At 40.9% G+C, this 25,304-nt stretch overlaps 1 protein-coding gene across 2 annotated transcripts in view; it reads right to left on the reverse strand.

Moving 5' to 3' along the window:
- The window catches only part of ABCD2 (ATP binding cassette subfamily D member 2), a 45,048-nt gene that overhangs the window by 5,150 nt on the left and 14,594 nt on the right, over positions 1–25,304 (reverse strand). For both annotated transcript variants that reach the window (XM_071552603.1, XM_071552605.1), the window contains exons 7-9: positions 9,406–9,551; positions 2,504–2,588; positions 1,663–1,788 (exon numbers count right to left, since the gene is read on the reverse strand). In XM_071552603.1, coding sequence (XP_071408704.1) covers positions 1,663–1,788; positions 2,504–2,588; positions 9,406–9,551 — 357 coding nt within the window. The remainder of the gene's footprint in view (positions 1–1,662; positions 1,789–2,503; positions 2,589–9,405; positions 9,552–25,304) is intronic.

The raw sequence follows: 25,304 nt of genomic DNA on the forward strand, positions 1-25,304 counted from the left end.
GAGCTGCTGGTATGACTGTGTAATTTATCACTATAAATTATAGACGATGAGATGCATCATAAAACACTGATTGTAAATCCCCTCCAGAGAATGTGACAGTTTAATAAACCCAATGTTTTATGACATGGGGCTCAAAAGAGATTAATCTCCAGACTTACATTCACCACTTCCTGCATATTACTCTTTGTGACCCGAAATACTTGATCTATCACTCTAATTTTGCCTCAACAAAACCCAAAAAGCAACAACCTAAGAGCTGATTGAGATGTCCAGTGTCTGTGGTCTAGGAAAATTTTAATCACTATTTTGATTAAAAGAACAATTATTTCCTGGTAGAATTATGAGGAGGAGAAAACAGCACATGAACATGGTTTTTTTTCTCTGCAGTGCAATCCCTGTGGAAGCATACCTAAGCTAAAGGTATTTGATGCTTACTTCTAAATACTCAGCATTTTTGTTTACTTCTCCAGAACCACAAAAATCACCAGATTTCTGATTCCTGATCATTTCAGTAATACTGTGGAGGTTACAAGAGTCACCCCACACCTTTCTGAATCTCACTAACACTAGGGAAAAAAATGTTGGTAGGAAACTGAACTGAAAAGATCTTTCTCCAAAGGTCTTATGTATAAATTCCTCTCATCATCATTTGCAGGTGAGATGTTCTCAAATACCTGTTTTTTTGAGAAGCGGTTTTAAAATAATGCCAAGCTTAAAAAAAAATCAATACTACTTTCCTTTATAAGTGTAATTTAAATTATTTTAAAACCAGAATTCTATGTGAACATTTTTCCTACCAGAATCCTAATTTTTATTTAACATTTAGGTCCTGATCCAACAAAAGCCATTTCCACTGTCACCATCTACACAGAGGAAGGAGGAATGCTGGAGAAACCATTCTTTTTCAGCGAAGCAGACTCTGATACAATTTCTTTCCTTTGAGGTAACAGACTGCTAATGGATTTTTTTTGTCATCCATTTAAAAAAAGCAAGCAGTCTGACAGTAGGATCTAGGAGTTAGAACAAATAGTCTCTGCTAAAGTTACCTTACACCCCCTTGGTCTCATTTTGCCCTTTAAAGTAGTTATGTATTAACTACATTTATTTCCTTTGAGAGACTCTTTCATACTTTGTACTCCCTCATTAGAATGATGTTTCTCAGAATTCTAATATTTCTTATTTTAACAGATGATCAAATTTTGAAAACTCACAAATGCTGCAGATAGAAAATACACAATTCAAATTAAAAAAAACCCAGATGTATTACTCCTACGGAAGAACAAAGAATAGTTGAACCACTTGTCATATTTCCCATTTTCTCCCTGCACTGGTAAACTTCCCCAGGACACCTCATGTATCTTGTCATTTTTACAGAATGACCTGGTGATATCTGTTGTGGCTGTGGTGTAGACTTATTAACTGCCTCTTTGACACCTGCATGTTAATAACTGAAACATGTTAAAAGAATGTGAGGGCAGAATAACTAAGTTTCAAAGAATGAAAAAAAATCAGTGCGAAATTAATTTACATCATATAGATGAGTTTTCTTAGAAAGTGCAGTAGATATTGATTAAACTGCCCAAGTAGAAAGAGTACAGGGCAATCCACTGCCTATCAGAAAAATAAAAGCAAGGACCATGATGAAGCTCTGAACATACTTACCAAAGAGAAGGTCTGTGTGTTATGGAAAGTAGGGATATTCCAGCAGCTTTTGCAGCTTGGAATATCTTTCCTTCGACGTCGATGCTTACAGCACTGGTACATTCATCCAGCAATGCATATTTCGGCCTTTCAAAAGCAGATAGAGAACATTACTCTTCCAGGTTTTGGACCCTATTCCCATGCAAGATGTTTCATTGAAACAACAACAGAAAGGAGAGAGCTGTTTTTACCAGACAGCTGTCCCTCATTTACAGCTGGAAGCTGGCTAGCAACAGATAAAGTTTCCATGCATTATTCAGGTGCAGTGACACCTTCCAGGAAAAATGGGGTTTATTTCCTGGTCTATCTGAGTACACAGTGATCTAACTTATATGTTCTAGTTTGACCTAGTGTTATTTTGTCTTAGTAGCAAGTCATGCAGTAGCTACAGCCAACTCAGAAGCTTTCTATCCACTGCCATGTGTGGACTGGGCTGTCTTTGTGTGCTTGCAGTCTCCAAAACCAAAAGGTTTTGGAGCTTGGCTATCAAACTCCAAGAGCTGCTGCAACAGTCCATCAGATTTCTGCAACAGTTTTAAGAGGGAAGATGTTTGTGCCTGACATACTAAAGAAAGGAATATCTGGAAAAGATAATGCTACATTGGTAAGAAGCACTGCCCAAACCAAAGGCAGAGCTTGTATGAATAAAAACAAGGATTATGCAGGTCCTATGCAACAGTCTGGCAGTGTTGCATATTGCAGATGCAGATTATAGTCTACTACTGCTCAAACTGTAACAGGAAACCTGCAGAACTGTTTCTCATTTTCAAACACTACTTGAGGAATGAATTGTAACACTTACTTGTGGTAAAACATCCGTGCCATGCCCATCCTTTGCTTTTCTCCTCCTGATAAGACATCTTTCCAATCCATGATGGCATCCCAACCTTTTAAAAAAATGCAAATAAAATGAGTCAGGACAATGTAAGTCTATGAAGGAAAGGAAATGCAGCTTCAGTTGCAACATCTCTGCAATCTGTAATCAAAATCACAAAGAGCATTTCCACTGCAGAAGAGACACCTCAGGCTTCTGAAATACCTCAATGCTTTTCCACTGGCAATCAACTGGAAAAATTTCCCTTATGTCATGTCAATTTCGAAAGTGCAATTTAACTTTTATGGTCGTGTAGATATTGTCAAAAAACTTGACTTTGAAAAAACTATTGGACCTGTAACTAATAATTTTATTCTGTTTGCATCATGGAAAAATTTTCCTTTTTTTTTTTTTTGAAAGTTATGAGTGGAAATTTAAAAACAAATTAAAATAAATAAGAAATCTTCAAATAACAAACTACACTCCTGAAAATAAGTTTTCAGTCAAACAATTCTGATGGATTGAGTAGCCAAATAAATGAGTTTTGAAAAGGGAGAGTGTGGATCTAGTGAAAATCTGATAAGACATTTCTCTCAACAGATCATCTACTCATGAGACAGGCAGCTGGAACAGGGTCAAGACAAAAAGAGAACATTTTTCCAAATAAGCCCAGAAACACTATAACTAAAAAGTTAAAACTCACTGCCATTGCCAAACTGAAAACAAACAATTTTCAGAAAAGACTATAAATAAGACAAAGCAAGGAGTGTGGGCTGTGTCATTTCTGGTACCTGAACAAAGGTGAGACAAGTGGGGCTTGTGAAGGTGCAGGAGACTGGGGATTGTTCTGCCTGTGCTTGGTGCTACATCAGGGCCTGGCAGGACTGAACAAAACCTCAGTGAAGCATCTGATCAGGGGCTGTGTGGCCAAAATTAGGAATTGATAATTTCAGACTAAATTTCAAGACTTTTCTCTACATAAAATTGGAATACATAATGTAATGATTTTTTAATATGTATATAGTTAGATTTAAAAAACAGACATGTTCACACAAGAAAAACATCACCTTTAGTGGTCCTACAGTTTTCCCCTATTTTCCTTCCATTATTGTTTAAAGGTCCCAGTGGCATTCCTCCCAGTGCTTTTTATCAGCAGGGTCCAGGCAAAGATGGAGGTGTGTAGTGATTAACTGAATCCCCATTGGATATACTCTGGTAAAGGGAACAGGTAATACAGAGGCTGCTGCTGCTGAGCAGTCCCAGTGCTGGGACCTCACAGAGAGCTGGAGGTTCCACTGACACCTTCAGCTTCCAAAAACCACTGTAAAACACCTGGTGTGATCCCTTTTGGCTAAGGGTTCTAGCAAGGGATGCAAACAGTCCTTCATGAAAACTACAGAAACAACCACACTTCTGGAAACAACATTCAAGCTGCTGCTTACGTTCTGTTATTTTTAAGCTGAGAACACAGACAAGCTCCAGGGACCTGGATCTGAGCTAGGGTGTGGGTGCAAGTGCATGTGTGCACATGTGCCTGGGGAAGCGGTGCCTCTGTTCAGTTTCTTCCTGATCAGCTGGTTTATAAAGGCTTATTAAAAGACAAAGAGGGAATGAAGTTCAAGAAGAATCACAGAATACGCCGAGTTGGAAGGGACTCACAAGGATCACTGAGTCCAGTTCTTAGCTCTGCACAGGACCCTCCTCAAGAGTTAGACCATGTACCTTAGAATACAGGGTGTGGCATGAAGGTCAGCAAAATCATTCTATTATTTTCTCTAAAGATGTAAGATTTAGCCTATGTCTACCAGGATAGAATGGTCATCTCTGTGGTCACTTCAGCTTACATTCTAACTGAACAAGACATGTATCTTGTCTCTTCCTGCCCAGATCCCTCCCTGAACTTTTTTATTTCCTACTTGGAAAGTCTCAAACAACAGATAGGGAAGGCTTCATTTTTATATTAGCCCTTTAAAGAAATTAGTTTCTAATGTCTGAACAATTTCCTCTGAACACTTGGGCATTGTAACTCACACTAAACTGATTCCCCACTGTGCACAAACAATAGTGCACTAGTTGTCTCCCATTTCTTCCTGCTGACATGGTCAGTGAAGGTCAATAATGTTCTGGAAGTATCAGCCAAGTCAGTGGCTTAGGTCACTCATCGCCACACCAACTTCACAAATGAAGAAATAAAGTGGCTCACCCATGAACACAGCACAAACATTTCAGGAGGTGGAAACACAATCCTAGCTTTCACAGTCCAAATTCCTTGCCCAAATAGCCTTGATATAGATGTGATGAACACTGGATGTCATAGAAATGCCTCTTGAAGCCAGTAAGACAAAGTCCCTGCATAATGTGCTGTGGCACAGTAACAGCAATAGAAGTACATAGAGGTGTCAGCAGAAAGCAGTGATAGCCTCATGATAGCAGCAATTCATTTGCTTGCACAGCTTCTTATATAATTCCTTTTATCTCAGTTTTCTGAAGGAAAACACAAGCTATATTTGGCAACAAAAAGAGGTTTACACCTGGGGTCTGCAGCCCTCTGTATCCTTCATCCTTGTGAATCCAAGGATTTCATGCAAGATATAGCATTCAGCTGCCAGAAAAGAGAAGACTGAAAGTTCCCTTTTCCAGATTTACATTCCAATGCACCTCATCAGACATGGACTGGAGTGTTATGTGACAGAAGAAAGGCTAGCACAGCAGACTGCAGCCAGAGAGTGCACCCCTGGTGGGTTTTTGGGCATGGAAGCTCCTGCACAGCGTATGTTCCCATGCACTTCTCTGAACGGAAGACAGCCAGGGTGCTTTGCAGGATGAATATGCAGAGACAACCCAGAGCTGAGGAAGGAACAAAGAGACCATCAATTGCATGAGCCCCAGCTCAGAGTGACACTGCAGGCATTTGTGTTGCTGCATTTCAGAGCCACTGGAAAAGCTGGCAGAGCTCTCCAGAGTTCCCGCCGGTAACCAATAACAAAAGCAAATCAAGGGCTAAAACAATCAGATGAGAAAATCTCAGAGAGGAAATGGGCTCATCTGTGTGTTTATACATGGCCTAGCACAAAGGTTCCCTGGACAAGACCCAAAGATATGACAAATGTGCAAAATAATGAGGAATAATTATAATCTGGGGTGCTGAGAAACCATAAACAGGTTGAACCTGTTCAGTAATGTCATCAGCCCCAGCTGGACAGGCCTGGTCACGCGTTCCCCGTCCTCCCACACGTACTGACGGCTCCTCTCGTGTGACAGGCTGTCAGCTGCCTGAGGCTGCATCACACCTGACATTGGCTAAATATACACAGATTTTCAAAGCAGGTCAAAAGGAACCACCTTATGTGTATCTACTGCACAGCGCCATGCTATTACCCCCAATTTATGAACATGCTTTTTCACCACTCACACTGAATACAACCTTCTTTACTACCCTGATTTTGTATGAAATTATGGTTCTGGTAGAACGAGCAACTTTGCAGGTGTTGATGGGACACCTTACTGATGATATAAAGGTAAGTAACAACACAGCATTCCTCTAATATCCAGCAGGTGAGAAAAACATTAGTGTGGGCCTCAATAGGAAAGGACCTCAGGCTTTGGTAGCAGCAAAGAGGGTTACTGCCAACAGCCACTGCACCAGGTTCTTTGAGAGCTTGGGCTCAGAGACATCCACAGCAGTGGTGGTGGGGAGGGGGATTGTTGTTTTGGTGGATTTCACCTATTCTGTTGAGACTAACTGAAAGAAGTTTGATGAGGAGAACACGGAAGCTAAATGCCAAACTGGCCTATTTATTCTTGTGACCATTCTATTCACTTCTAACTGGGTCAAACCTTATTGCTAGAAAAAGAGAAATTTCTGTTACTGGCTGCAACAAGAACGTCAAGCTACTGTTAGCTACTTTATACTTGGAATGTGGGGATCCTTGTACTGATGCAATGTGGAAGTAATTCATCTAAAGACAATAAAGTCATGCCAGGACAAATAATTTGAATTAGAGCTGTGTATTTCTGGATCCATCTGGCTTTTTCGTAACTGCCCACAAGGAGCAGAACACAAAACTGCAAAACATCAGATTATACACCCATGACTTTTGTGTTCAGTTAAAGCACAAGAGGGTCATGCCCTAAAGAGCCTGTTGCCTGGTTGAGGCTTAATGCTGCAGGGGATAGAGGAAAAGGGAAGGGACAGAGGTAAGGCTCTGAGGGAGAAGATTGAAGAATATTGAAGAATTACATGAGATTTCTATAGCTTAATGATTGACAAATAGTCAGCTCCATTCTTAGAACAGTTAAGGAAACGGTTCAAAACATCATGGACATATCCCACATATCCACAGGTATCTGAGTAACTAAAACTGGTTTCTTTTTCTTTTTTCTTTCAGATGTAGTACATCTGTAGTAATATATAAATAGAAATTTGCTGGGAATTTTTCAGCAAAAATTTTTTCTATTGTAAAATGCTAGTGGTTGTCAAGTATCAAAGCAGTTTGGAAAAAGGACAAAGATGGGGCAAGTCATTTGTTCTACAGGCTTTATATGGGATTTTTCACTATTTCACAAAGTTCTACTTTCAAGAAAAATAATTTTAGTTTAAAAATATTATTTTATTTAAAAGACTAAATAAAAATTGGAATTAAAAACATTAATCTATGCATAAATAAAACATTTCAATTGCTTACTTTCAGCAAGTATTTCTCTGTCTTGATGGTTCAAAAAACCCCAGAATATGAGTCTCTGTCCCAGACCAGGACAGCTTTAAAAATATGTAAACATATGAAACCCACGTAATGTGTCAAATCACATGTCATGGATTTCCACTCTCCCCGCCTTGGCACCTGCCTCCTGCAAGTGCTAAGAAGAAAAGGGAACAAGTAAGTATATTATGGTCTAAAAACTTCTGGTATGTGATAATCTCTCTCCCTGTTTTCCGGCTTTGCCCATTTCTGTCATTTTAGATCAGAAAGTACCTAAGACACTATTTTTTCCATTTATTTGTGTGAACTTTTGCACAGTGTGCCCTTATCCTGAGTTTCAACAGAGCACCAGTGAACAGACTCTTTAATAGATTGTGTGTGCTGTACACAGGCACTCAGACAGGCAGAAGAGCAAGAATAGGGGTAAGCAATAAACACTTTCTTTGGCAGAACAAGCAGAGTGAGACTGATCCAAACCTGGGGTTTCAGTCTGGCAATACAGAACGGTGACTGGCCAAGGCACCTCGTGCATGGAGCACAGTAACTGCCCCATCATGAGTTACATGCTCCAGCTGCAGGGTCAGAAACCACAACGATGTGCATTCAGAGACTGTTCGGGGGATGGTTTTGGCCACTGAGAATCATATGTTGTTCAGGACATCTACAAGTACCAGCACACAATGATTGCACACTCCACAATGACTTCTTGCCATTGACAATTTAACTGCTCTTCCTTTTCCAGCTCCCCATTCCAACACTTCTGTTTGTTCTTCTGCAATCCAGCCACTTCACTTACTGGCTCAGGAATACTAAATAGGAATAGTTATAATGTCAGTGCAGGGAGTAGGGGCCTTCTCTGCAACTATTCCAGTCACGGAGTTTAGCTCTCTCCCCACTTTTTCAACTCTTGTGTCATAGGATCAGATCTGAATAAGAATATGTATCAGAGTGATGGCACATTCTTATTTTCTACTGCAACTCACGGACCAACAGTCACTATTGCATTCTTAACGAAGAAGCATTAACCCATGGAAAGAGAAGAGTTTATCAAGAGGATTGCAAGGTGGAGAAGTATCTGTAGGTATACAATTTCTGCTGTACACAATTACTACTCCCAACTCTAAAACATGTGAAGAAAAGACTCTTCAGTGTCCATTGCATACTTAGAAAATAAAAGACACCTTCTGCCTTTTGAACAGAGCAACAGGCTGCAATACAGGAGTGGGAATTCAGACACTGCCTTGGGATTCCCAAAGGCTGAACCACCACGCTCTATTGTCAGAATGATCCTAAGTAACCAAGCACACACATTACAAGCCAAGGCACCCAAAGTACCTGCTCAAAAATGAGCATTGACAGCTGGCAGAGAGAGACAGGGTACATTCAGCACTCCTGAATCAGTCCCTTAGAGGGGTTTAAAGATCCTTTATCTTTTTTCTAAATGTTACTAACTTTGTCCCATGTCTGTTTTAAAAGCATAATGATGGGGAAGAAATTGAAACTGGAGATTAGTGGCTGGAACAGAAGGATAAAAATCATTGCTATACTTGGGAAAAAGGCCATGAAATGCTCCAGTTCCTTAGACACAAAAGAAACCTGTAACATCTTCACATTTACAGTGCAATTGTATTTAGATTGTTCCCTACTATGAGAACAAACAACACTGAGAACACATGGCAACTTGAAGAGCAAGCAGTAGATGGCAACACGACTGCCAGCCAGTGGTTTTGGTTATTTTTAACTTGCTCACCCTGATGGGGTGGTATTAGAAACTCCTAATGGCACATACTCCTGCTGATCTCCCAAGCTACGGAGGTGAAAGCAGATCTGACTCTCTCTTCATCCACAGACTTTCAAGTTGATGCAGTCAGTGACATTACAATATTTTTAAGACAGGTTACATTTTCTAAGAAAATGGTGGAAGGTCAGTGATCTCACAATACCAGAAAAAGACTGGCCATTACAAGAGAACAAGGATGTTCAGCTTGGGCATGGATTTACTGGGGAGGGAAGGAGAGGAGCACTCAGCTTTTCTCCCTCCATTAGCATCAGTAGCAATAACCATGTGGCTTGCATAGCTCGCACAACCATAAAAGGTTTGGATCCAGTTTTGACAGTTCAGTTAGTAAAGGTCAGTCACACATGTGAGGAAAGCATTTTGTAAACCTTTTTATAAAAATATGCAATTACCTCCTTCTCTTTGAACTATGTGATACAGATGAACCATCTGCAGAATGGACTCCAGATCTTGATCTTGGTAGCCTTTCTCATGCATATCATCCACTGAGTCCGGATAGATGACTTGATCACGGAGCGTTCCAATGGACATGTAGGGCCTGAATAAAAATACAGAGAAACTGGTAGCCTGGCTTCAAGTGAGCACATCTTGCTGATGCTCTATGAGTAGAGTGTAATGCTTTAAACACCATGTTATCCAGTGGGTGCATTGTGGTTGAACACTTTTCTAACCTTACGCTAGGGACAACGTGTTGTTTCCGTAACAGTTGATTACAGGGTAGCAACAGGGGTAGTTTCAGCATGGAAACACAATGACAGATCAAGAAGAATAAATATCCACTTTGGAGACCATTCTGAATGCCTTCACTTGGAGTCAGTGAAACTATGCTGTATTCAAGGTTTGGTTGATTTAAACACCTACATGTTAAAAACAAGTTGTAACAAAAGCACTGCAGCTCAAACTGGGAAAGAATTCTATGGTGCAGCAGAAGACACCCAAGTCAGGCAGGAGAGCACTGAAAGCTTCCTTTGCACACTACCATTATGAAGTGCAGAATTGTGACTGGGCATAACTTAGCCGGCTCTAGAAGCCAGGGTAACCCTTCTGAATTGCAAAGTAGTACACATTAGAGAGGCTGATCACCTTACACCTCCCAGCCTGGCCTCCCTTTGCCAAGCACAAGGCTGTGCTGTCTGTGCAGCAGCCTCTGAATCACCCTGTTTCCTGACCAGGTGCTTTAGGTTGGGCTGGTAAAATGCCAACTGCCCAAAAACACAGAGAGAGAGAAACCCCCCACAACCCTGAGGAAAAAATAAAAAACTAGAACTAACACTTAAAATAGTGAGCTTTTTTTTTTATACAAGAGAGAAAATTAAAAACAGAATATGACATAACACATATATACAAATGTGGAAAAAAACAACAACCACCGAGTTGCCCACCCAACAATATAGATTTAACCACCCCAGCCAAGAAACACCCAGCGAGAGAGGAGGAAAAACAAACAACAAAGAAATGTTCACTTCCCAAACCAAAGAGCTGTGAAGGGGTGAATGAGACCCAACACCCTCAGTAATGGTGAGATCAGGTCTGCTCAGCACCTGGCCATGAAGGGAAAGAGGGCTAGGCACTTCCTACACCTTCTTTTATACTTAATTTGATATCAAATGATATATCTCTTTGGTTGCTTAAGTCAGGTGATGCTTGTCCTCTAATCTACGTAGCATTTTCTGGGCCTACTAAACTGAGGTCTACTAAAATTAAGGCCTAACTACCACACCAGGTAATACCGTCTGTCTTACTACAACAAGCTGTCTCCCACTTAAAGTCAGAGTCCTCAATCATGGTTATGTCCCTGGAATGGACAGTTTCCACAATGTCATGAGCTGTACTCAGCCTCTGGTACAGCCTAGGCCCTAAAAACCTTCCAAGTCTCAAACCCAAGTAAGCTAAAAGAGCAGTTTCACAGCTCTCTAAAAGATATCAGGCCATTCAGGCTGATATCAGGATAGCACAGGCAACCTAAGACACGTATCTATTTCATTTCTTTTGTTGCTCTTGTTCTAACGATTTCTTGTGAAGGACACATCTCCATCCTATCCCACAGACACTGCTGGTATCTCTTGGAAGCTGGAAACACTTCAGGAACAGTCTGTCAGATTTTGAGTTTGGAAGGGAAGGACAGAGCCAAAGAACAGTCAGGCTCCAGCCTCTGTCCTGCTTCTGTGCCAAGAGTTCCACTAACTCTCTCTGGGTTAATCTGCTAAAACAATGCTCATCTCATTAAAGCTGTGGTGTCAGGGGATGATAGAGAAGAGCAGTCAAAACTGGGCCAACAACAACGAGGCTTTCAGGCAGTTTGCTCTTGCACAGAGGACTGACAAGGAGTCAGTTTCCTTCTCTAAAGTAAGCTCTGGATCTGTGTGGCAGGAAGGTCTCAGCCTTGCAGAGGCTTTGTCTAGCAGAGACAACTCAGCAGATTCTTCCCTTCCCTTGGAGGTGTCTGCAGAAGGGGCAGTTTTACCTGTCGTTACTCTGGGAGTCCCTAAAATACACCACAGAGTACTGAGAAGGAATTCATAATGCAACAAATGAAGAATTACAGAACTAAAGCTGCAATATGAACTAAAAGTCAAAGGCAAGCTGGCATCAGCTGCACTGGTTTTAGCGCTGTTACCATCCATGGTGAACTGTCTGTACTCGCCCATAGTTCAACTACCTTCACCCCCAGCTGGTGAGGGTGGGAAGGGCAGGGGTTCTGAACTGCTTGCAAATATTGGGTCATCTCCCTGTTGTGGCAAGCGCCGACATGGAGCAGGACCAGAACCGCAAGTCAAACACGAGCCCTGCTGCTCCTCTTTGCTCACTGTTCTGCTCTCTGCTTATTGTGGGAAGAGCAGCGCTCTGGGCTGCCGCACAAGCACTAGCACCAAGTGCAGGGAATCACTTACATTTATTGGGATATTGCAAAATCTCAACTCTAAACATTAAGTAACTTCATGAAGTAACGATATATTTCATTTCCATAGTGCTCTTCATCTAAAATTCCAAAGGGCTTTACTTCTTGCATATGTAGAAATCACTTCACTTGCTCCAGACTGCTGCCACCTCTGGGACAGAAGACAGCAACTCATCTGTGCTCAGAAAGGTTTAAATCAGGTTGTGGGTAAGACTGTATAATTTAGGTGAAGCTGCAGGTAAGGGCAAGGACAGAGTTACCTATCATATAATTTGTCTGGGGTTTAATATCTTACTCTTGTGAAGTATGATCCTGTAATGACTAGCAGCTCTGAGATTTGACCTACAGCACAACCAGGAAGGCAATGCTCAAAAGCACCGTGCCAGGACACTCGGTGCCATGCTGTTTACTGAGTCACCAGCACTGCTTCCTGGTACAGCTGATTTTCCCTGTGGCCTCCCATCCAAACACATCAGTACTACCAAGCATGCCCCTCCCCACCCAGTTTATAAAACTGAAAGAAAAGCCCAGTTTGCAGTGGAGTAACAAACCCCATCAATTACTAACAAGCAGAGAGAAAGAATGGCTTATGTTTATGGGTCTGCCGTGGGAGGTGGGAGAGCATGTTCTGCTTCCCCCAACCCATAGAAAGTCACTTGTGTCCTCAAGGGGACACTTCATCTTTCTTGGCATGAGATGTCTTGTTTGGTGCTCCAACTCCAGAAAGGCACCTCTGTGGATGGTTTATCCCATTCACTTAAAGGTGGAGATGGATTGCTACCTGGGGGTGTCTTCTCCCTCAGCAGGGGACACAGCCCAGACAACTTAAATGATTAACTTCTAAAGTGCTTAAGTTAGATGAGATCTCATCTAACTCATACTTTCATAATTTCATACTAAACCCGTAACTACCCAAGTTATCTACCCATAGCTGAAGACAATAACCTCCTTATGTACCATGGGTGCCACAAAGTTAAACACACTAAAACAGTTAAACATCAGATGTTACTGTAATTGAGGTTACATGTGTATAACAGCTAGACATTAAGTAGTAAGAAGTATGAGTAACTGGATACAGCAGGAGTGAAATTCTGGCTTTGCCAGTAAGCTCCTTGTTAAAATAATGGTTTTATTAATTTTTTAGCAGTTCAAGCAACAAAACCAGTCTTTTTGTTCTAAAGTAATACTTGAGTTTAACTGGACTTAATTGATTTCTGATGGAGTTTTTCCTTTCAGTCACAATGTCTGGGTTGCAGACTCAAAGAAAGCACTCTTACAGACAACAAAAGCAACTCCTCTGCCACACTGAGGTCATGTCTTCAACAGTAATAGCTCTGCAATTGTTTTCTTTCTCTGCTTTCTGAAAAAAGATTTCTATACTGTTTTTGAGATACAGCATTTAAGATCAGTAACCCTTTTTTAAAGGTTTGGTATCAAACCTCCATAAAGCTAAGAAACCTTACTCATTCTTGCCCGGTTTTCTGGAATATCAAGGCATTTATTGGAAGAGACGTTTTCAGTTCTCCTAAACTGATGCTTTTTCAGTCAGTTTGATGGCTTTATTGCATCACCAATTTTAGTTTGTTGCATTAGCATTTCACCTTGCAGCACTGTAACCTCTGCCAGAACTTGTAATTCTGCTAGAAACAAGCCATCATGCCTGGGGTTTATGGCTTCCCCCTTGCAGTGCAGGCTTTAAAGAAAGATAATATCAGACATGCTGCAATCTGAAGCCTGTGGTATGGACAATTCCCCAGGGCCCTATTGACACATGACATTGTGTACAATGATGGCAAAATCATAGAGAAATCATAGGGGGAGGAAAAGCAAGTGTTGCCCATGATAAGGTCTCTTCATCCCAGCTTTGGGAAGGCAGAAGGGGGCAGGTGCTGCACAACAGGACAGTACATTCCAGCCACTTGTTTTTCCGCACAGAGAACTTGCACGCTGGAGCTGTCAGGCATAAGGAAAAAGCTATAATGCAAATTCCAAAGGCCAGTAGATACACAATGCACATGGTGGCCAGGCTGTACTAACATCTAGGAATGCTCTCATGTTTTGAAGAGCAGAGGACTTCACACTTCTGGGTAGCAAGTTAAGGAAGATGACTTGCTTAGATTTCAAGGAATTTCTGTTCTAAAAATCAAAACAAGGCATAGCCACTTGAAATATTTACAAATACTTCCTGAATGTATTCGAAGGTGTTTTCATCTTCTGTGCAAAATAAACTGTGCTGACATAAATGATAATCTGTTCTGCCATACGTAATTTTACATTAAAGAATTAGAGCAACTAATCAATATGGACTTTGAGAGTCTCTGAAGAAATCTGAATGGTCAGTCTTGACTACAAGCATCCTGGAATAAGAAAGGGATCAAAACTAAACCTTAATTAAGTGTCTGGCATCAGAAGTTACAGGATATTAATCAATTTAAGTGCCCAAAGAACTGCTTCCAGGTACAGCCTTAAGCTCACCTCACCTTCCTTGGCACAGGCTGTGATTAACACTTCCTTCAAGGAAGGTAAAGTCTAAAAACATGTGGCCTGTGACTCTGAAACCCATCTGCATGGCCCCAACCACACAATCCACACAATCCTGGTTTGCCACTTGCTGTCCAAGTGTGTTTGCAGTAATTATTGCACCTATTATAGCTACGCAAAGTTATGTGGGAAAATCATGCGCGGTAGAACTATGAACACTTCACTGACCCATTTTATAAGTTTCTGTTTCTGGCTGACAAGTTGCCTTTCTGATACATCTCAGTGGGACATAAAAAGGGGAACACTACACCTGGGATTCTCCTTTTCAGATAAACTGCTGCTTGTCTTTTCAAAGGAGATTGGGATTGCTACAGAGTGCAATGCAGAGTGCTTGCTTTGGCAACAAAAATAAAATGTATTCCAAATTTAGGCACCTCTGTATAAGAAGATAATACTGGAGCCCCAGTATCCCCAACAAGGGAGGTATCTTCCTAGGGAAACTTGGAAGATCTTAAAGAGTCAGTGCTTGCCCTGAAGAATCTCCAGTCCAGAAAGCCCAATGTTGTCTAATTGTCCTGAAGGTCCAGCAATGCATGGAATATGACAGCAACAGTTTCAAGTCCAGCACAAAACACTGCAGCTACTGGAAATGCAAGAGAAGGGGCTGTAGGACAAGTTTACTATTAGAGAATCTCTTCCAAGAACTGGTTTCAGGGTAAGTTCTCAGCTTGCAGGGCACCAGATTGCTGTTTTTCTAGGCTATCATCCCAGCTAAAGAGGAGTCACAGGGAGGGCACCTTCCAATCTTCCCACCAAAGCAAGGAAACTGCTCTTAAGAGGCAGGAAGCCGTGTGTCCAAAGACAGTTATTGAAAGAGCCTAATTATATACCAGTCAGAGTCCTCAACTGGAACGAGAGAGACTTTAGTACCAATCTTTTTTCTCTTAATGCTTTTTAATATAAAATTCAGAAACTGTACTAATACTTCAGCAGCATTATTAAAATATATTAAAGGGGATTTTAATCTTATTTTGGTGCTTGCTCTCAGGAGAGGGCTTGTTAGAGATAAAAATGTTTCACATTTGGCACCTAAACTGCAGTAACAGGCAGACGACTAGACATATATTTATACTTAGAGATTAACTATAGGTTAACTCTAGGTGGCTCCCTTTACCTACTACATACATACATATTTGGATCATTTTCCAAAAGCTCAAAATCTCTCCCTGATCATATAGTGAATCCACATGGATTTGAACATTCCATCACCTTGCTTGCCAAGATCCTAATTTTTAGGAGCACCTCAGCAAAACTCCAATTCCTGAAATGCTCCTGATTTAGATCAATAGTAAAAAGTCATTTTCAACAGCAGCAAAGCTTGATCAGCAGTGATGTTCCAGAAACAACAGCCTCCACTAATTAAAGTGAACTGAATTCTTAACAGTCCTTTGATGACATTAATAAAATAAACAGCAAAAAAAATAATGGTTGACACCACCACTACAGCTTCAAGAAAATAAAATGTCTGGAATGAATGTGAATTAAGTTCTTTTAAAATAGTATTGTACCCACTGCTCTCAAACAAAAGGTGGCATCATCAAAAAGTTAAAAAAACCCCAATATTTATCAAAATTAAAAAACCACAGCAGTCTATTGCAATATGTCTAACTCAAGAGATTTTAGGGCCAGCTAAATTTTCATCAACCCTTCTAAACATATAAAATAATTGCTCTGTCTTTAAAATATCCTACACTGAACTTCACCCTCCACTCATAGAGAACTGGCCATGAACATCCTCTAAATATTTTAGATAGATCAGTTACCAGAGTGGAATGTAATCAGCTTATATCCATTAACACAGTTAACAGCACATGAAATGCACAGTATGAAAGGCTGAATTCTCAATGCATAGAACTAGAATCTGATGTCAGAGGCGGAAAAAAATCACATTAATCACTCTGTGGCTTTTTTTGGAAAGAAACTGTGCTGATCTCTGTGAGAAAACAATCCAGAAGGAAATAATAACCAGAAAAGGTAAAAGAAGCTTTAAATTAAAGTGCTATTCATACTCAGGTATCATCTCATCTCATGATTATTCACCATTACCAAGACCACGTACAGTATTACTAGAACTGGTCAGATAGCAAAAAATGTTTAATGTGAACAATTCACATAATTATCCAGTTCAGTCTGTTTGTATCCTGTAATAGGCAGAGAAAACACAAAAACATATAGATAATTAAAATCAAACCCCAAACAATTTCTACAAAATACAAGCAGTCAATGCATTCTGAAATAATTATACCTCCTGCAGTGAATCAATCAAATGAAGGAAAAATAATCTCCTTTTCTTAAACATCCAGTGTTTGCAGGCCCAGTCTTTTCATACCTTTGGCAGCACTGATGATAAAAGGATTATTTGGATGGATGATCATAAAGACCAATGAACTTAAGACAAGAACAATGAGCTGTTCTGGACAAGATTCTAGCCTGCCAGTCCCACCAGGAATAATCCAGCCTAAGAGGTGCTTCTGATTTTCATCACAGCAATGTAACACAATGAGCAAGGTAGTTTCTTTGTTTTAGAAAGATCCCAGTCATGGTTTTGTAGATGAGAAGCGACACCTTATTTCAAAAAGAGGAAGTGTAGACAGTGAAGTCTCTAGAGCAGAGGCTGATTTTGCTCTAGGTTTGTACAATGCTTAGTTTTCCATGGCATAATTTTTCCATGCAATGTGATATGAATATGCAATAGTGTGTCTGCAGTGAAACACCCTGCCAACAAATAAGTCACACACTGCACTGACTTCCTTCTCTGATCTGCTGTGAAACTGCATTATACAGGACAAAACGTGATAGACAGAATGCAGAATGTATATAGATAGATGGTTATAAGCATTACTGGTACTTATGCGGCTCCACAAGGGAGTTGTAGTAATTTCTAACAGATACTAAAATTGATAGAGTAAAATTAACACAGAATGTTAGGCAGATAAACAAGGCTGGAAAAGTCTTCCCTCTTGGGAAAGACACTGCCATCTAAGCTAGGCAGGTGCACACAAGCTGAACTGCAGAAAAAACCCCACCTGCTACACGTTCATGAGACCATGACAAAATTCATGACTCAAGAAAATGAACCGAAAACCCGGAGTTCTGGGGATTACTTAGCACTGTTTGCAGAAGAGACTCATCTCACCTAGAAGTTACTCATACAAGTCTCAATTATTCTGCCAGGGTCTCTTTGTAGTCAACGGTGTCCTCCTGTGAACTGGTCCGAGAACACAGGACGAACAGCTGCAGTGATCCAAACAGGAAGACTGTGGCATACTAAGGAGTTGGGGATCTGTGAAACAGCTGACCTGACTGGCCATGGGCCTGTGCTGTACTTTGCTGCCCTGTGTTGGGTTGTGCTGCACATACAGCTTGGCCTTCAGGCCTGTGCTGCACTGCACTTATCTCCTGGGTGAAGGATCAACTTTGTCAGCTACTCATCGTGGAGGAGCAGCAACCAACCCCCACTTGGCACCACCTGTGTGACCTTGTCTTTATCTCAAGGGGAAGCAGCATGTTTTTATGGTGACATCCTTTGGCTTGACAGTTGAAGTGAAAAATGACATTGTTCACCTCTAAGAAAATCCTTAGCATGGATGGGACCAAGTGTAGCACACCGTGCTGCAACAAGAGGCCGACCTGATGCTGCAAAATGCTGTGTTCCTTGTATCTGATAGGACGCAAGTACCACAGAGCTGACAAAAGGACTGGAGTGTCCCTCCTATGAAGAAAGCCCAGGAGACCTGGGGCTGTACAGCCTGGAGAAGAGAAGGCTCAAGAGGATCTTATCCTGCATATAAATACTTGAAGGCAGGGTACAAAGAGGACAGAGCTGGGCTCTTCTCAGTGGTGCCCAATAACAGGGCCAGAAACAATGGGCACAAACTGAAATAGGAGATGCCATATGAGCATCTAGAAACAATTCTTGACTGTGAGGGTAATCAAGCACTGGAACAAGTTTCCCAGAGAGGCTGGAGGGTCTCCACCCTTACAGATATTCAAAAGCCATCAGGACATGGTCGTGGGCAAACAGCATTAGGTGGCACTATTTGAGCAAGGGGTTAGACCAGATGACCTTCAGAGGTCCCTCCTAACCTCAACCATTCTGTAATTTTGTGGTTATCTATGCTATCAACTTATTCCTTATTTCTAATAAAAGCTATTAATGCATTACAGAGTATGTATCTCTTTCTCAGTGGCATGAACAAAGGATGCTTTCATTGGTGCACTGCAACAGCAAATCACCTTTCAGAGGTCGACAGTTCGCTCATTATAAAGATCACACAAAAATGTCTAACTTTTAGCTGCCTAAATGAATATAAGAGAAATTCTGCCTTTGGTGTATGAGTTGAGTTTACTGCTTTGACTTGCTGGGGATGGGGGTTGAACACTTGTATAAAAAAATGACTAATGGCCTTTTCTCTGGAGGGTGGGAAGTTACTAGTGAAAACTGTTTTGTCTCCAAGAAATGCAGAACAGAATCACTGTGCTGAATAGAACTCATATTTACCTTGGAAACCACAGTGAGTCAGAGGTGGGACAGAGGGTGAAATCCTCAGCCTGAAGGCAGGCAAACCCAGAACTAGAACCTAAGAAATGTGTCTGTGTGAGCAACCATGGAGAGGCTGGAAGAAGCCTGAATTACATTGAAGCTGGAACAGTTCTGGAGCCCAGGACACAGGGGCAGGCAAAAGGTGAAGCCTGTAGAGCATGGGAAGAACTGCCACCTCCTCTTCTAAAGGTGTTGGCTATGCCTACTATCTGAATTTTTAAAAGCTTAAAGCACTGTAATAGGGTTTCTGGTCAAAAACTATAGTAGGAAGGAAGAGAAAGGACCTCTTCCCAGGGAACTTGATACATTTGTTATTAGAGCTTTCAGCTGTCCTGCTCTCACAAAAGCCAGCATCCTCTCAGTCTTTTCATATCAAGCTTTTTATGTCAGGCAGATTTTGTAGTTTATGTTTCCCAGTGTTATGTAACCAAATTGCTTCTCATAATTTGATATGCATAAGGCATTTGAAGCATGTTTTTTGACATTCATAGGTAAAATATTGAAATAGTAAACACTTGCCATTCAGTTCATCTGTCAAAGATCCTTTCTTAAACAGTTGCAATGCAGGGCAATAAGGTGGAGGTAACTACTCAAGCTGGACACAGCAATGGCATTTCTCTGCAGAAACTTGGTCATGTAAATGGAATCACCAGCTGACTCCCTAATATGCCAGTTTGTCTGTACCACTGCTAAGTTACACAGAGTTCTCAGTTAACTTGTTGGTGAATTCATTCCCCTGGCACTGCTAACAAAACTAAATTTTAAAGGCAAGAGAAGCTGTGCATGCCACATCCCTGTAAATGTTCAAGGCCAGGCTGGATGGAGCTCTGAGCAACCTGGTCTAGTGGAAGGCGTTTCTGTCCATGACAGGGACATTGGAACTAGATGACCTTTAAGGTCCCTTCCAACCCAAGACACACCATAATTTTATGAGCTGTTTGTATCAGAAAAAAGAACCTAACACAGATTAAATAGATTACAATTATTTTGCAGGATAGATCCTGTAAATACCAGCCATGTACTCAGTTCTTATAATCTCTTAATGACTCTGTATTTATAAATGCTTGTCAAACTTAACGTGACAACGTACTTTAAAAAAAGTTCAAAGTTTACTTTTCCCAGCTTTTAAATTAAGTTCCATAAACAGTCTGGCACATACATGGATGCCTGGAAAGGTAGTACAGGTAACATGTAATTATTGGTGCTGAATGAGGACTTTTGTTACTCAAAATCTTATCAAAAGGAGCATATGGGGGTGGACGCATTGCAAGCTCATGCTGGCAAGAACATGATGACCAAAATACATTATGAAACAGAGAGCAGCTGATTGTCAGAGATCCTAGTAGAAAAATTCCTGCCACTTGCATCCTCACAGACAAAAATTTAGCTGGTTCTTTAACACTGAGGAAAACATCTCAAAAGAATATAAATGGAGGAAGCTCTACAAATTAGTCAACCCACTTTTGTGCAGGAGCCAAAACGAGATATATATGCTTAGTACTGAAACAATGCTGAAAATGGGAGGGACAGTGCCGTGTTTACAAGAGTAGATTTTACTTTCTAGTAGCATACACATCATGGTATTTAATCAGACTTGCAGCTGACAGCACTTTACATTACACCTCTGTGCATTTGTCACTTGCAAGGAATGCAATTAGTTATTGCGTGGATCTTAATCCTCTGAATGATCAGGTTCTATGGATAACAAGTAAAAGGGATTTGACTTGCACTAAATTAAATTATCATATTGTGCTTTAATAAAACATCTCCATTGAGTCTTGGGAATGAAATCTCACCATCTATCTATACAGAAGGCAATAATAGCATCTGCTTCAACTAAAGACCACGAGTAGATAAGAGATAATACTGAAATCTGCACCAAATCAAGCCTGAACTTTCATGGTGACTCCAACTTGTCCCAAGTGTCTTCATTTGTAGCAAACGTGGTACTGGCTTTCTGCTTCAGACAACTGCTCTCCAGGAAATGCCCTAGTCTCCATGTGGAGTAAAAGTTAATTATGTATCAACACATCTCAATTTCTCACCCATGTTTAGTCCTCTTGGTACTCCCCATAGCCACAGCTTGCTCCAGACACGCCCCCAGTCTGAAGGGACTGAGGAACCAAAACTGCAGAGCATGCTGACACCTTTCACAAACATCAGTTTAGCAGTAGCTCTCAAGATCAGTGTTGGATTTATGTAAATCAATTTTAAACTAAATCCCGATGCAGCAAGTTGACTTCTGGGATTTATGCAACACTTTCTTTAATAAAAGAAAAGACCTGTAAACCGTGCTTTAACCAGCTGACTTTTGTGTCTAGCGAGTAAAGAAGATGCCTGGCACAGCTTGAGAGGGAGTAGCAGCTAATCCGTAAAACCTTTCCCACTTCTGTCTATTAGTGTTGGTGAATTTTGCTCACTATTTCCTACCAAGAGGTACTGCCATCACTTGTAATCAGTCAGCACACAGACCTAGTAATAAACATTCAAACTTTACAGCTGTGAGTGAGGTTTCAGTGGAAACAGAGAGGTTTCACAGTGATTCTAGCAGGCAAAGCTTCAGCCAATCTACTAGTCAGCAAGGCATGAAGTTTCCTGTTCTAGGGGAGGCAAGACAGGACTTCCTTCAATCAGGAAGGAGAAGTGCAAGCACTTCTTTATGAATGCCAGAAACATGAAATGGGAAAAGCTGTGCCCTGGCTGAGGGGAGAGCCTAACAGCCCCCTCAGATACAAGGCCACAGTTTCTGTGGTCAGAAATCAATCAAGCTGTCTTGAAATGATTCATCTCAAAAAATTAAAAACAAGATACCAAGTAACAGGTAATTTGTTAAAGCATATCTATATCAAAATAGTATGCAAACTGAAGCGTGTTATGTTTCCTGTTACCACTTCTCTACCAGAGGCTTTTTTCTCATGTGTCAGATAAGTGGTGAACTTTGGATATAAACACATTGAAAAGGAGCACCATGAACTTGGTGACAAGACAGACAGATCCAGTGTGCCAGGGACTAGGTATGTGTACAGCATGACATGAACTGATGGCAAAGCATCAAAGGACCAAGTCGATGTGGTGATGTACTGTCAGCAAAATGCTGAAGGGCAATCACAATCACTAGTGCAGGGTTGGCATGGGCAGCCAAAGTACAGTTTAACTCCAGCTGACTCAACTAAAAGGATTATAGTTAAAGACAGAGTAGTATTAGCTGACAAGAAATTAGAAGGTGCAAAATATAACACGGCATAGAGACATCTGAGCCCATCTAAATGAGATGAGGCAACAGAACTCACATAGGCATCTTTGCACAGCACTTCACTTAGGCCACTTCTCTAGCAGACCACACACTAACAAGAGAGCAGTCTGATATAGAAAAGCCATATATATACACGTACTCTGTATGCACAAACTTTCCTATGTCATACAGGGTATCTGAAAGTGAAACAACTGTGCAACATTAAGTTATTTACATAATCAAGAACTGTCTTATGATGACAGTGGCACTACTAACCACCTCCACGATTAAGATAACATTTGAATCAAACTACAATCCTCATATTTGCATGTGTTTATAACGTAAAAATTACTTACATTCTATCACTTTATTATTTATATCACTTAGAACTGAAATATTCTTGCTTGGTTTCATCCACATGATGAATATCCTTGGACTACCTCAGGGAAAACACATCAGACATTTGTATAACTCCACAGAGCTAAGGAGAGGAAATATCTCTGTAGCTGATGCAATTTTGTTTAGTAGCCAAGTATATTTACAGAATACAGAAGGAACAATGCCAGACAGGAAAAGACTGGTAAAGGAACCCCAGATAAACACACCACAAATAGAGCAGATGTCTGCAAAACCAACAGGCTTAGAAAGGCCAGATAAATCTTTAAACTGTTACATTCCATACTGTCCTAGCATTAAGAAAAAGGTAGAAAGATATAGGTATATAAATTTTAAATTACAAACAACACTTGATGCTAGTTCATCTTTGGTTGCCTCAATTTTAGCATCTGATAAACCTGGTGTTGAAAGAAAGAAATGCTAAGAGACCTACATGAATAAGCAATAGAAAGCGAGAGAATACAGAATTGGACCCTCACTGTGACTGCTGAAAAAGTGGTCTTCTACTAGAATGGCACACAGAATAACAGAGAAACTATGCATGCTACTGGAGAAACACACCTCTTACAAAAACACTTAAAATACAGCAGAAACAAGCGGGAGAGCAAAAACACTGACAATGGATGAGGAGAAAGAAGTACCATGGATTACGAATTACTCCAGGATCTATGAATAAGTCCTCAAGAAAGACAGAGAAAATGCTGATGGACATTTTAGATACCAGCAGATGTGCTGTGCTAGGAAGACATGAGAATTGTGATCAAAGGTTATGGAACCAAAAGAGTCTGCACAAGATATTCCTCCACACTAATAAAACAATGAGACACAGTAGGCAGAAAATGATTAACAATTTATATCAATAACCCACAGGTCATTAGAGCTTTACTGCAGCTTTACAGTGCAGAGATATTGGGGAATATACCTGCAGTGTTGTCAAGGTAAACTACAAATATATAGGTGTTCAATTCTGCTGGCATTTATGTCAAACGATGGAGAACTAAGCAAATGAGAGCCAACATGCAGAATGTGCCACTTCCTTACAACTGAAAAAGCTGAGACTATTCGTTGGAGAGCAAGAAAAGCTGGAGTAAATGCTAAGAGGAACTGCGTGCTAGAGCACACTTATTCCACAGAGATGGAGGCTCCTCCCACGTTTAAGACCAACAGAGTAGAAACATGGCACAGTCTGGAGAAAGAGGCTGCTTTCAGATACACAGCTGATATGCTATGAAAGGCTTGGCTGCTCCATTAATTCCCCAAGCGCTACAGATACATCTTGTGGTTATGTCTTTAGCATCAGCACTCATGTAAACCACTACATACTTTGCTAATTATTTATTATTTAAAGTGATGTTTCTGAATTCTGATGTGATATGATTCCTTACCAAGTACAGTGCCACAAGCACTTCTTTATTCGTTCATGCCACCTTCTTGGTCAGTTGATTAAAAGAGGAATGCAAAGAGGTGGTTAACACAAATGAGTTTTACTTTGCCAAAGAGGGACAGACAAGTAGAAAAAGGGGTAAGAACATACACTGTGCCAGTTACTGAGGCTACAGTGAGATCTGACAACTTGTTGAGCTCTTACCAACTCCTAGCACTGAGCCAACAACTTGCTTCAGGCACCAAATGATGCTGGACTGCTTAAAGCCTCTTCAAGCTTCCCTCTCTTCTGCTACCCCTCTCTTCTCTGCATCCTCCTCTTGTACAGGCCTGCCACAGGCAGTGGCAGAGTTGCTGAAATCCTTGGGCTCCTCTCACCCTGCCCCCCCAAACACACAGTTTGTACCATCGGCCTCCACCAGAACTGTGACTGATTAAAGACAAATTCTGCAAGGACTATATAAGAGAAAAAAAACAAACAAAAAAACCCCTCACAGTGATTCACAGTAAATATAAAAAAGCAGTTTAATGAAGCTAAGCAATCTAAAACCCCCCAAAAGATGGGGAATCTTAAGGCTCTGTTTTAAAGCCTACACACCATTAAGTAAAGCTAACTACAAAGTGCTTGAAGTGCTGATGAAATTTGGAGTATACAATGAGATAATTCACTTTTTAATAAATCATACTTTTGTGTGTAGCTTTTGAACTCAGCAAAGACGTGATTTCCCACACATTTCTGGAATACTATGCTGGAACATTAGAAACAGAGATGAAAAAATTATCTTTTCAGTGAGCTCCTATTACTGTGGAGTATTTAGTTACTCAGTAGTCACTGTATTCTCCACCATTCATGTGTGCAGATGAGGTTTCCCACGTTTGACTAGAAAAAGGCTGATGCAGAATTAAGCTCAGCCACAGGCATGCAGAGTAAGCTCTTACTAGGCTCAGTGCTAACTGTCCACTCGTGGAATGCCATCTCCCGTGTTCTCAGACCAGAGACACAATGTATACACTTAAATACACCAATGTCATCCTTACTTGCTGCTCTGATGGATATCCACCAATTTAAGAGCTGCCTGCTACACCAGTTTTCACCTACCCCCAAACGAGTGAGGTAGGCTGAGCTAGGTTGACATGAAGGGAAGTTCTAGCCAGGTGGGGGTTGGTCTCTTTTCCCAGGCACTCAGCAATAGGACAAGGGGGCACGGGCTCAAGCTCTGCCAGAGGAAATTGAATATCAGAAAAAAATTCTTTCCAGACACAGTAATCAGGCATTGGAATGGCCTGCCCAGAGAGG

Source organism: Pithys albifrons, chromosome 3, assembly GCF_047495875.1.
Source record: "Pithys albifrons albifrons isolate INPA30051 chromosome 3, PitAlb_v1, whole genome shotgun sequence".
Lineage (NCBI taxonomy): Eukaryota > Metazoa > Chordata > Aves > Passeriformes > Thamnophilidae > Pithys > Pithys albifrons.